General features: G+C 45.2%; 1 protein-coding gene across 6 annotated transcripts in view; it reads right to left on the bottom strand.

Annotated features, from left to right (window-relative positions):
• The window catches only part of LOC139610748 (RNA binding protein fox-1 homolog 3-like), a 471,093-nt gene that overhangs the window by 69,235 nt on the left and 388,447 nt on the right, over positions 1–13,411 (bottom strand). The window contains exon 1 of one of the 6 annotated variants that reach the window (XM_071465100.1): positions 12,135–12,611. The exons of 4 other annotated variants lie outside the window; for them this stretch is intronic. In XM_071465100.1, coding sequence (XP_071321201.1) covers positions 12,135–12,260 — 126 coding nt within the window. In that variant the 5' untranslated portion in view covers positions 12,261–12,611. Of the gene's footprint in view, positions 1–12,134; positions 12,612–13,411 lie in introns of those variants that run through there. One more of the 6 variants, XM_071465102.1, reaches the window with a different exon arrangement.

Below are 13,411 nucleotides of genomic sequence, written 5' to 3'. Positions count from 1 at the left end.
GAGCCCAAATTGAGAATGAATGCTCATGTATAATGATTGGAAGGAGCCCAGGGAGGGTTAACATGAAAGCCCAGCAGAGTGCCAGCCCCAGTTACCTGCGAAGCCGACTCGACATGCTCTGCCTTCACCTGTTTTATTGGAGACGACGCCGGTGTGTCAGTGACAGCGAATGTCCAAGTTGAGTGGGAGTAGATTAGATTAACTCCCCTGTGAAAGAGCCTTGTCTGCTCCCATTGTGCATCCTGTCTAGTTAAAACGACACAGGTATGCTATGGCAATGAGCAGGTGCACTGACATCAGAGCTGTGTTGGGAATACTGGCCCTGATTGGAAAGCCTATAGAGTATTCTTCAAACACAAACACACGCCTCACGTGTAACTTCTACCCCCACGACCAACTGTCTTACATGAAGATCAAGTGAGTGATTCCTCTGGGCCGCTGGGGGTACAAACTGTATTGCACTGCACCCACCGGACTCTGTGTTTGGCCCCTCAGGTGGGGTCTCTTCCTGCAAACACATCCATTTTGTTAATCGATATGGTGGAAGACAGTGTGAAGGTGTTATTGAAAAAGGGAGTAGAGGCTACTGCAACCAAAATAAAGGTCTAAAAAAACCTAACTGGATAGAGACACAGAGCCCAGTACTAACTGAGTTGTAAACTTCTATTGCCCTAGAGCCACAGTCATACTCTGCTCATCAAATCAGCCTGTAACATAGGAGAGTAAATTCAGACCTTGTCAAGAAAACAAAAAAACAGACAAGGTATACTGACAGAGAACACAAACAATGCAAACTAAGTAAGTAAGTAAGAAAAATAAGTAACAAAAATCCAATTCTCCTCTCAAGAGCAATTTCAATGCCTTTGAAACTTTCTGGGAAAGAAATCTAAACTCTTTATTGTAGTAATGCATGAAATAAAATGACCTTAGCAACTAATCCAAAGATGCTTCCTTGATTTCTTTGTGGGATAAGAAAAGAAAAATTTTCTCGTTAAGTACAGAGGGCTAACCTCCCTCAAACAGAAATATGCATGAAGAGTGATTACTGGTGTCAGAGCCATCTTGCCTTTTGGCCTGGCCTCATGCTCGTGCAGCACAATCAAGGGAGCTGATGACCTTTGCTGATGGCAGAATACCTCATCGCCAAGGCCTCTCAGTCGTAAAGTAGTAGACACGCCGTGCAAGATCTATTAGTTTGCTCTTTTATCTGTAATAATCCTGACAGAACAAATAATACTCAGGCATATTCTGAGCAAAAAAAAAATTATCATAGTCATTCAAAGTGATGCTTTGGGAACGAACAGAACGAACGTGAAAATAAATTTGGTTTCGACAAATTGGCTGCACTTGCAGGGCTGAAGTGAATGGAGGCCGTGGAGTGGATGGATACCATGAAGCACTGTCTGTCTTACGCACACAAACCTCCCTCGTAAATTATCTTGAGCAATGTGGAATTTATGAGGCAGAGATATCTCACTGCCAGCCTATCATTTCCATGGCGCTGTCACCGTAATTCTCTCCAAAACTGCCCAAACCCATAGATAAAAATGGCCACTGCAGCTGCAGATGAAAAAGCGAGAAAAGGTGAAAAGGGACTGTAAGTGAAATAAGTGAGAGTGGATGAGGAACTGTGGTCTTCTCCTGACTCGAGTACCCACTACATCTGGGTAAAGGCAACCAGGAAATATGCAAAAAAAAAAAAAAAAATAGAGTAAAGAAGAGGACAAGTGTGACAATTAGAATTTGCTCTGTTTATGTTGCGTGAAATCAAGTGTCGGGGGAATTTGGCGAATTGGAAGATGAGTCAAATTGCCAGGCGCACCGCTGCTTACATCTTCACCTCAGCTGGCGCGACTCCTCGCCTCAACAATAGCTTTTACCTTTTTGAAATATGTGTTTGGTTCTCTGTGTCAGTGGGAGTGTGTGTGAGTGTGTGTGGAGAGATTTGGGGGAGCTCTTAGAGTGCTATCATAGAGTAGGTGGAGGACGGTGGAGTGTATCAGAGAGGGCAGTCCGCACATGCTGCCCTGTGAGATTGGATTCTCACCCATGAAATGTAAGCACACAGAAAAACGCTCTGCAGCAACAACCTCCAATTTACACAGCAATTTTCCACTCGCTCGCGACAGAACTAAATCGCATTTGTCTCCCCTTGCCGTTGATACCACGCTGCCCCAGAATTTCATTCATATCCAGTTAATTAGCACTTCCTCGCCCGGCACCAGAAAGAGCAATCATTGGACAAAATGTGCAGAGTAATTTATTACAGTTTATTACAGTTCATTGAGGAAGCCAGAATGTGTTGGATATTAGAATGATTACTTGTGTTTGCGCTGATAGCAGTCTGTGTGACGGGAAGAGAAAGGGGGGGGGGAATTATTTACTAAAAACAGCTGGACGGATAAATTAGGCCCTTTCTCTACATGACAGTATCTCCCCCGACTGCGCTGTTTCAACATTTCTGGGTGAAAAGCGACGTCTCTCAAGCTTTACTCCCTCCTTTGAAAACGTTAATTGCTATTCATTACTTGCTATTGCTGAATGATAACAATGTTGGAGTTACAATTCTAAGTCATTAAATTAGAAGGGAAGGGGGGATGAATAGGAGGAGTGGGCAATGGAAAATCCTCCTCCCTGCTGACAGTTTGTTACAGTTTAAAGGGTCGCTGCACCCAGATTAGGAACAAACAAGTCATTTCCTCACCTCTAGTAGCATCTAACCATGCAGATAGTTTTGGTTTGATTTGCAGAGGGTTCGAGATTTCTGCCAGCATCCCAATACAATGGTGGAGAGGGGATTTTCAATAGTGGCAAATTGATTAACAATTAAAAATTTGCCAGCAGTGTCTTTCCAGAAACCTCCAGTTACTCTGGATAATTCACAGAAGACGCTGTCAACAGTTTTATAGAGACTGTATCTTCAGCAAAAAGTAGAAAATAGAGGCCCCGCAAATGAAAATCTGTTCACCTTCCTCATCCTGTTCTGGAGGCAGAAATCTCTGAGACTGTTATCAAACAAAAATACTGCATGGACGGCAACCACCTCAGTGGTAGGCTTCTGTAGCGCTACATGTTTCGGGGGAAACATAAGTGCTGTTTGGATTATGTTCACCAGCACAGTTTTTCCCCCGGTCCAGTGGTTCTTCTCCTGGCCTGGGTTCACAGGGAGGAGGCTGAGGTGGATGGCTGGAGATCAGGGTTCACATCCCTGCATTAACTACTGCTGTGTCCCGATTGGCCCCATACTCACACTTGCTATTTTGACTGAATCAGTGTGTTCACATTACAGTACAGTAAGATGCAGTGCACTGAGTGTACAGTGACGGACACTTCTCACCATCAACCGTCGCCGTCTAAAGCCTCAGCAAAGCAGCCAGTGTTTGGTTTGGGGCAACACTGCCCTGTTGAAATCCAGCACTATACCAGTGAGTGTACTGTGTACAAGGTGTACTACATGTGAGTATCTGATCTGAGACACAGCAGATGTTTTAGTTGCCAGGAGCAGATACTGAAGGAGGGATATTAAATGTGTTGTCAGTGAAACTTCTTCAGATACTTTATGAACATTTTTTGAAAATATGTTCATTAAAAATGTTTCCTCATTACGCTGATAAATAATGTAACCATGGCAACACGCTGGTTCTTTCAAAACATAATTGCTGTTGCAGTTCTGTTGCATATAAACATCAGTTTTAGGAGACAGTGTTGATGGCAGGATACCACTGGAGATAATGTGAATTTTGTTTCTTTCTTCATGACTGAATATCATCAACCTGACAACTGGTGCCGATCCCACCCCCCTGGACTGGACTACCTCCCAGCCCCCTCACCCCATCATCACTAATGCAGCACTCACCCAGCAGCTGCAGCAGAGGCAGACAAACACATTCACGTAGGGCTGCTTGCACCAGCGATCTCTAACACACACAAACATGCTCCTTCATCAACTGGCCACGCCTGCATCTGTCTCCACACACACACGCACGCACACACGCACGAGCCTACGGAGGCTGTAATCTGTAATTTGTAAGTTCCATTTGTTTTTAACACACACCAAAGCAGTGGTCCTGTGGGACCTAATAAAACCTCATAAGCACATGGAAAGGAAGCCCGAGGCGCTGCTCTTTCCCACAGATCTCACCTTGATAGATGATTTTAGAAAAACACAGAGGCGTGCTCCACTAACAAAGTGCTGCGAGAAAAAGCAGTGATATTTAGACTCTCCATCTGAGGAGAGGAAAAGTGAGGAGGAGGAAAAAGAAGAAGAAGAGGAGGAGGAGGAGGAGGGTGGCTCTGATTTGGGCTAAATTACATGAGCTCCTCTCCTTTCTTACAGATTACCCAAAGAGAAGCAGAGTAATCAGTGGGGTACCTGTTTGGTTGCCCGCGAGGAAAGAGGATAAACTTTCATCTTCTTTTTTTCTCTCTCTCCTGCTGTTTGTGCAACACAGAGCTGAGATTAACTAAAACAAAGGCCCCATTTTTTTCATTCCGAAGTCCATCCCATAATCATTTGTTTCACAGTGTTAAAGGGAGTTGCCAGTGGAGATGTGCTGGGAATCAGGGACATTATTTTATATTACTTTAGGTCTCTAAAAACGAACGTGCTGTAACTGGCAATCTCGGACCCCCACCTATGCAATATAGAAATAATAATAATAATAAAAGGGCTCATTTAATTTGGAGAAACAAAAACAATTATGAATCTGCCTGGGTGGAGGTCATCTCCTCTGCAGCACCTCTCCTCCTGGTTTCGTTTCAGAATACCTGTAGACTTTTTCAAGGAGAACTCAAAATCAATTTCAAGCCCCATTTAATTTTATACACTCGAACATGCTGACCCACAACAGCATAGTTCAAATATTGATCTTCTTTAGCGGGTGACCCAGCGTGCCTCTTAGTAGTCAAACACAATGTACAGTTGCATCCTTTAAAATATTAAATAATGAGATCAACAACAAGGGGGGAAAATGAACTTCTGAGGCCTGTTTGTGGAAGAGAAATTATTTCCTCAAACTTGGTTCCCATGCAACACGCCCGCTGCTCCGATGAAGACAGATAATGACCTTTTGAAAAACAAAATTTCAGTGTTTGCCTGGAGATATATTTGTCAGCAGCAGCAGCAGCAGCCTGTCTTCTGGTGCTGGAGGAAACAGGCTCGCAGAAGCACAAGGAGAAGCAGTAATAATGCTTTGCTGTTCACCACTGCCATTAAGCCGCTGGTGATAAAAAGGTGCTGTGCTTTTAATGGCTTGTGATGGCTTTTCTTTTTTTTTTTTTTTTTTTTGCTTTCACTTGTATGGCCACTCTGTTAACTCAGCACACAGGGTAATACGTCTCATTTGAGAGGATCCCGCCGAGAGGAGATGCTTGAAGGACAGTATGAGAGTGACACTACATTATAAACATAATAATCACAGCTGGCTAAGATACTGCAGTAAAGAAATAATTGGACTCAAGCTGGTCTGGCTGCTTAAGCATTTTAGCGTGCCATTTGCAGAAATAGAAAACCTCAGGACAGATTATATTCTCAGGGGGGGAAAAGGGCTACAAACGGTTTCTACTGTGAGGTTATCCTCCTGTCTTTATCCTCCTGTAACAGTATGCATGCATGTGTGTGTGCGTGTGTGATGTAGGGAGTACTCCTGCAGTGTAAAGACAGGGAGGTGTTGCGTTGTGTGTCTTGTCTTTCTCCCCCTCTCACCAGTTCTACTCGCCAGCGGCGTCCGTTTGGCCTAAAGGAGCACTCAAGTGAATGAGCAGCACAGATTTCAAAACCAAGTGGACGATCCTGAGATGTATTAAACCTGGGTGGGAAATAAGGCTGCTGCAATGCAGAGCTGACAACAGCCCTTTAGAACCAGCAGTCTTTACTGAACCTTTGCATCTCTGTGAACTAGTCAACCATATCCCAGATTAGCAGGAACATCCAAGCTCAATTTTTTCTTTTGTTCTGACCAAACATAAACCGTTATTACCAGAAACTAGCGTCAAATATGTTCGATTTTTAATCTTGTTTAATAATTCCAGATGATTTTATAGCTTTTTTTTGTTGAATGGAAAAAAGGTTTTAGTAAAAAAAATGTTTTATATTCCTTAAAAGTAATGAAATTGAAAAGCACTGCACTGAAATCACCACTAACCAAACACTTCCTGCTTCTCAGCCTGACAGATTAGCAGGTAACAGAAAACATCTCCTGTGGTTTCATATTTCCTCTGTTCTGCGTGATGAGCAGCGGTAAATGTTTAACACTGATGTTAATTAAAAGCTTCATTAGAAATTTGCCACCTTTGAAAAAAAAAGTTGGTAATTATTGTGAGGTGAGGACATCTGCAACTGCAGCTTTGTTTTCCAGAAGTGGAGTATATCAGCATCAGCAGCCCTGTGAATGCTAATTCACTGACACTATAGGTTCAGAATATAGACAGAAACACTTCAGGCTAAGGCTCAACATTAATGACTGGAGGATATTTAGCATTATTGGCAAAATGTAAATACACATTTATTGATGCACTGCACAGCGCCGTGCATGCAAAGCCCTGCAAGCATCCACCTACAGATGACAAGAATTCCTCTCAGGGAGGCAAATAAATATACATATGTAAGCTCAAATATGTACGCTCACATTAAAAATACAGCCAGACCCCCCCAAAGGAAAACCTTTGTTGGTGAGTAAATCTATTGCAGTGTTTGTGCCATTCTTCTATACAGGGAACAAATTTAATTTTGTTCCATTTACAAAGGTCTAGTGGAGTAAGACGGTGGGTAGCCTTAAGAAAAAAACACACACACACAAGTCAGCCTGACTGTGAAGTCTCTGTGAAGAACAAGGCAGCACTCGCTCACACACCAAATGAAATTTCAAAATAAACGACTGAGCTGTGATTTACAATTCTCCTCGGGGGCAGAGAAAAGTGAGAAAACATTTCAATCAGTCCCTCCCGCCTTTGTTATGCTGCTATGAATCAGCTGTTTAAGGGACAAAACAGCTGAAAGGCGGCAACAGAAAGACTGAATGGTTTCACGCCAAAACATAGAACATATTGAGAGGTATATTCCAGTGCCCATGAAATTGGGTTTTAAGTTTTTTTGGGGTTTTTTTGTGCCTGATTGAATCTGAGCGAATTGTGCTCAGCTAAATTGTCTGAAAAGCAGCAAAGCAGGCATGCCTTTGTGATATAATGGAAATATTTCAAATACAACGTGTATCTATAACAACACAACAGAGGCAAATCAGATGTGAAAACCGAAAATGCTCTAAATCATAAGATAAGAGTTTGAGCCCATAATCAGCCTGGTGTTTTTCTATATCCCTCTCACTGTTAACAATTCTCCTAAAATACCAAAACTAACAGCTGTCTGACTTCCTCACCCCGTCTGAGACTGGAGTTCAGTGGCTCCTACTGAAAACATACATGTTTGAAAATGACACAAACTTTTTAATAAAGACTAAGTAATTTCCTAAAACAGTTGGTGACTGTAGTTTGTTAAAGTTGTATTCAAATCTAAGGAAATAGTGCAGTTGATGGGGACTATTTTTAGCTGCAGATTATTACACATTCTGTGCTGTAGTGAGTGTTTCCTGCAGCAGGACGGTGTGTGTGGGTTTGACTCGAAATAAATTACAGTTACCATGTTTATGGTAATGAAGGAACGTGTCGCCCGGTGCAGCAGTGTAGCTCACTGATGTGGTTTTAATAGTTTTCGGACAACAGTGGAGCTGCATGGCAGCAAGGAAGAGGATACATCAGGCTCTAGATACTTGTTAGCAGGACCAGCTGTGAGTTTTGTGAACTGTAAGAGAAATGTAGAATATCACCAGCCTGCTCCTTTACAGATGATGGGAACACACGAACTGTAAGAGTCTAATAGTCGATCGAAAAAGGAACCAACTACTGTGTGTTAACCCTTTTCCCGAGAGGTCAGGAGGGAGGTGGCGTGGTGGGGGTGGTGGTCTCTCTGAGCCCCATTTGAAGCCAGGCGAGGCCGTGGCTCATTTCTCAAACTCATCTCCAATGCACCCACACAGGCCTAACGAGAGCCCATGTAGGGACAAAAACCTATTAGGCCTCCCCAGTTACAGACAGCATCTCCATTTACAGCTGTCAATAGTACAGCTTGGCCTACAATAATTATCCCCCAGGAAGGAGCCGTCTCTGCGCGGTTCGCATTAGTCCATCCCCGGGAGACCGCCAACCTGAATCCTTCGATATCTAAAGTCCCTGTGAATAGCGGCGCTTTGGGAGGCAGGATCAAGGCCTGAACCGAGGGGGAAGTGTGTCACGAGTATTCCCAGTCCTCTCCTCTCTGCATCCCTCGCCTTTAACCAGATGTATCAGTGTGTGTGTGTGTGTGTGTGAGCAGGGAGAGAGTCAGTTCCAGTACAGTCGTAGAAAAGAGATCAGCATGAGTAGGAATCGTAGTAGGAGGAGGAGGAGGAGGAGGAGGAGGAGGCCGCTGAAACCAGAGAGCCCGGGCAATTCCTCCCAGGATCTGCCGACATAAAAGGATCGCCTCTTCTAGGTGACCTGACCATTTAGAACGATACCGAAGCCATGTACAGTTAAGGGGGAAATTCAAAACAGCCCGACCAGAGAAGCCACAAAAAAGAAATCAATAGATGCAACAATAACAATAGACATCAGTGCAGCGGAATACCATGATAGAAAATCCAATTACAAATCAAAGCGAGGCAATTTTAGAAAAGGGGAGATCTCCGGATAAGTCGGAGGCAAAGACGGAGAGAGAGATGTGACATGAAGACAGTAACAACTGCTGCTTTTTCCTCTTTAGACATAAGTAACACCCTGCTTCTCACCCAACAGCATCGTCTTAGATAATAGAGTTACATTTACGAGCGTTGCCATATGCCCACCCAGTGCCTGGTAAATAGAAAATCCATGCGATGCCATGTTTTTATGGCTCTAAAGACAGCTACTAACTACCATGAGCAAACCTGAGCCACCCAGTCAGCTTTGGCTTGTACCATAAATATATTTATACTTTAATACAGGCCTACAGCGGCGAGCATTGCATCCCGTAAAAGCCTTCCCAAACTGTAATTCATAACTCCCTCAATATCCAGCGCCATAACTCATGAAATGAGCCACTACAATACAAATTGACGGTAGAAGAAAAGTGACATCATCCTGCGGAAAGATGAAGCCGGCACCCCGTGTGGCAGAGAAACTCTCCCCCTGTCGAGAGGGGGGGAACGGCCCTTCAGCGGTGCTGTGATACCGCCACTTCTTTTTTTTTGTAATCAGAAGCCCACAGTTCTCCCACCACACCGCAGGGAGTCTCTCCTTGTGTTAATGAAAACAAACATTTAGCCGGGATTTATACGCACCGCAGCCGACTACAAAGAGCATCAAAGCAAACTGCCTGAGAACACACACCCAAACACTGCTGCACACAAATAAAGGCAAGGTATGCTTTGCTAATCTTTTATGTAATAAACTCCTGTCTTCCTGTGATATCACGCGGCGCCATGTTCACACATAATAAGCAAAGCTGTTCGGAGCCTAACTTAATACAGTGTCTTATTTGAAATGCAAACAAACTGTGAGGCAGAGGCTATCACCTCAATCTATTCCCCTCCTGTTCTCTGGCTGTCATCTCACACGAGCCGACGCTGCAGCCCTGCACCGTGGCGAGGGGAGGCAGGAGGAGAGCAGCGGCGGTGGCGGTGATGTGGGGGGAGGCAGGGAACACGGGCAGCAGCCTACGAAGAATGGTTGATGTGGGAGGAAAGGGATGGTGGGGGGGGGGGGGGTTGACGTTGGCCGCCAGAGTGTGATTCAGAGGGTTGTTTCCCCCTCACAGCACTGCAGGGCGAGGGTTTACCGCAAAGAGAGAGAGAGAGAGAGAGAGAGAGAAAAAGAACAAAAGCTGCTGATACATTAAACGGAATAGAAACAGGGGGTGTTTCAGGAAAATAGCACACAGGAAGTTTCAGTTTCTGCTCTGTCTCGAACTTTTAAGGGAACCTGCTGTGGACATAAACACAAGACACGTGGCCAGGTACACACACACACACACACACACACACACACACACACGAGAGAGGCTTACTGGCCTTCCACAGGATTTAGATGGAACAGGGATGTAGTGGAAGGTAAAACCACCTAAACTCAGCTTTACTCACATTTTTACTGGTGGAGCTCAGAAAGCTTTTCACAACTTCACATAAAAATATAAAAGATAGCAGCCTTGAAAGTACAGACTATCAAACTGGTTTAAATATGAAGATGGAGGCGTTTAGAGGAACATCTCTATTTTATGATTCAATTAAACTAATCTGAAAAAAAAATGTTTGTCATGTTTGCAGATCACAACCCTGAGGTGATAGATTATCCACTTCACACACAAAGCCAAGATTCAGATTGAAGCTGAACAGCTGATAATAACTAATACATGTTTCAGCATCACTTCAGAGTGGAACTGCAGGGTGGACAGTGGAGGAGGCCGGTGTGTGTTGGTGGAACCTGCTCGACCACATGCGTCACCCCCATCCCTGGCTGGCCGGTGGAGTTTGCCCGCTCTGGACAGATGGGTGGGAGGGCCATTACCTTGATAGCGAGGGAGAAGGGGGGTGGGGGTGGGCAGGGGGGGAGGAGCAGGATTCAAAATGAGAAAGCAGGAGTTTCCATCCGTGTTATATCCCCCTCCATCACTGCAGTAACACACACTGTTTACTGCAACACATGCTGCCGGTAGTAAAACAGAATTGGACACTCGACCCCCCAATCTCCTCCACCACCACCACCACCCAGCCCCCCATCATCACAGCACTAACAGCACTCCCGTCCCCAACTCGCTGAATTAAAACACGTGAATAATTCAGCAGCTCGACAGGCACACGGTCTCTTAAGAGTCACCTTGTTGTTGATTTTTCACCCTCACCTCAGAAAATTGCATCTTCAGGTTTCACAAAACCAGAGGGATCAGTGACAGAATCAATTTAAAAAGGAGGACAAAAAAAACAAAAAAAAGAAGAAAATCAATGTTAATTTGCAGAGATATATAATTATTCAAAGTGTTGTCACTTGGTCGTGATTACCATTAGAAAAATGAATGGGTGTGGAGGGGGGGGCTCTGGCTGTGGGCCTCCCTGATGAACCACAGAAAATTCTCACAATAAACAAGGAAGTCCTGGGGTCTGGGTGGAGGGTGTGTTTGTGTTGTACCACGTCAAACCTTCTTAAATTACAGGGATATTATGACAATGATGAGCCGAAATTTCTCACTTAATATTTCAGACACAGTTTCGTATTTTCACATCACAAAACTAAATTACAACTGTGCACAGATGTGTTTCTTCCTTTCGTCCATCCTAAAGGCCTCACAGCCTTCACTTCAGGATTTTAGGGGGTGAAACTGATTTTTGTTTTTTTCAATTTGTCTGGAATCTGGTTTGTAAATATTGAGCAGATCCAGGCTGGGGTCAGATTAGGTAACACCACGATAATTTAGGCACCACACACACACACACACACACACACACACAAGCAAGCATAAAATGTAGATAAATGAGGTGTTTTCTGCATCTTTTTTTAAACAAACAGCGACATAAATAGTTGACATCCTTGTGCATTTAAAAAGCCAAGAGGAAGAGGAAGAGGAAGAGGAGGAAGAAGAGGAAGAGGAGGAAGAAGAGGAAGCGTGTCCCTCTCTGAGCGCTCTCTCACTCCCTGACTGTCTCTCCTGCAGCAGAGTGACGGGGACCAGGAGCAGAGAACTGACCGAGGAAACGTTTCCAAGCACAATGAGTCATGAAGCAGCTGATGTACACAAACACTGCGTGGTCCCGGCGTCACAGGAGTCGCCAACTCGCTGCTTTAATTTCATTCAAAAGAGTGGGTGCGGGGGCGGGAGGACATGAGGCAGAGGAGAGTTGAGAGGATGAATTAAAGAGATAACCTCGTGTTCAACAAAGGCAGGGTGAGGGTCAGGGGTGAGGGGGCTGGGGGGCTGGGTTGGGGGTGAAAGTGCGAAGGAAAACGGCACTAAAGCGAGCGCGACGCCGTCGAGGAGCGCACGGAGGGATGAAAGGCACGGGTGGAGAGAGAGAGGGAGAGAGAGGGGTGGGGGGGGGGGGTGGGGGGGCAAAGCGAGCATTGTTCAGTCTTACCTCGGGCAGGTAGAGGAAGGCAGGGGGACACTGGAGGGAGTGAGGTAGCATCCCGGAGCCGGAGAGCAGCAGGCAGCCGGAGTTGGCCATGGAGCTGAGCGTGGGGGGACGGGACGCTTTGCGCATTTAGCAGGGAGATCCTTTCGCTCTACTCTTCCTCTCTCTCTCTCTCTCTCTCTCTCTCTCTATCGCTCCCACTCACTCTCTCTCTCTTTGGATCCCCACCTTTCTTCTTCCTCCTCTCGCTTTTTAAATTTCCTTTCTGCTGGATTTTGTGTCTCTATTGAAGATGTAGCAGGAAGGCGAGCAGCGCGCAGACAATGTGCATGTTCCACCTTTATCACTGGTGCTCTCTCTCTCTCTCTCCTTCTGTGTCTGTCTTTCTAGGTCTCTCTCCCTCCCTCTCTCTCTCACTATCCCTGGCGCGACTCTGTTTACTTTGAGCGCGATAAAAGCCAACATAAGCATTCAGACACTGAAGGGGAGGGTCTGTGCAAGCCGGGGAGGAGGGGGAGGGGGAGGGGTTGTAGAGCCAGGGCTTGGTAGGTTAGGGTGGGGGTATAAAAGAGGTGGTGATGGTGGTAGCATTTGGGGGGGGGGGGGGGGTTACTGAAGTCCCTGGTGGATTCATACATCAAACGGGGCGGCTGAATAACAGAGGGGATGTGAATGACATTAGAACAGCTGATCCTGAGCATTAGCTCCTCCTGGGACACCGCATGCTGCCTTTTAATTGCGGCCCCCCCACCCTGCGAACACATACATGAACACACACACACCCTCAGTGGCCAACCACCTCACTCTCCTCCGCCTGTGTGTGTGTGCTCAAGGACACAAACTGTACGGCATGTATAGATACATCAGTGAATCCAGGGGAAAATGCATTTAAAAAACAAAACAAAAAAAAAGGGCAGTTATTAGGGCCGGTCGTGACATCCTTCTTCATCTGCTCTTGCATCTACTGAGCTGTAAATATGCATCCATCCAAGCATGTGCTGCAGAGCACGCTAAACTGTACAAGAAAAACAGCTCCGAACTTCCTTTTAATGTATCTCCGTGATTGATTCTGTTTGATTCTGCTTTAAAAGGAGCAGGCGTAGAAAATGCACATGATGTATTTGTTACATCATGGGTGCCAGTTGGTTATGGAGACTGCATTACCTTCAAAATGCAGAAAAACGCAAGAAATTGATCTTAAATCTTCTTCAAAACCCTTCATGTCTCTGCAGAGATCAGTGGCTCATCACCAGCGTGTGACACAGTGTGGTGACTCTTGT

Source organism: Trachinotus anak, unplaced genomic scaffold, assembly GCF_046630095.1.
Source record: "Trachinotus anak isolate AG129_WGS33_773 ecotype Australia unplaced genomic scaffold, CSIRO_AGI_Tana_v1 ptg000003l, whole genome shotgun sequence".
NCBI lineage: Eukaryota > Metazoa > Chordata > Actinopteri > Carangiformes > Carangidae > Trachinotus > Trachinotus anak.
The sequence above is the reverse complement of the archived record's forward strand: the minus strand, read 5'-3'. Positions and strand labels throughout refer to the sequence as shown.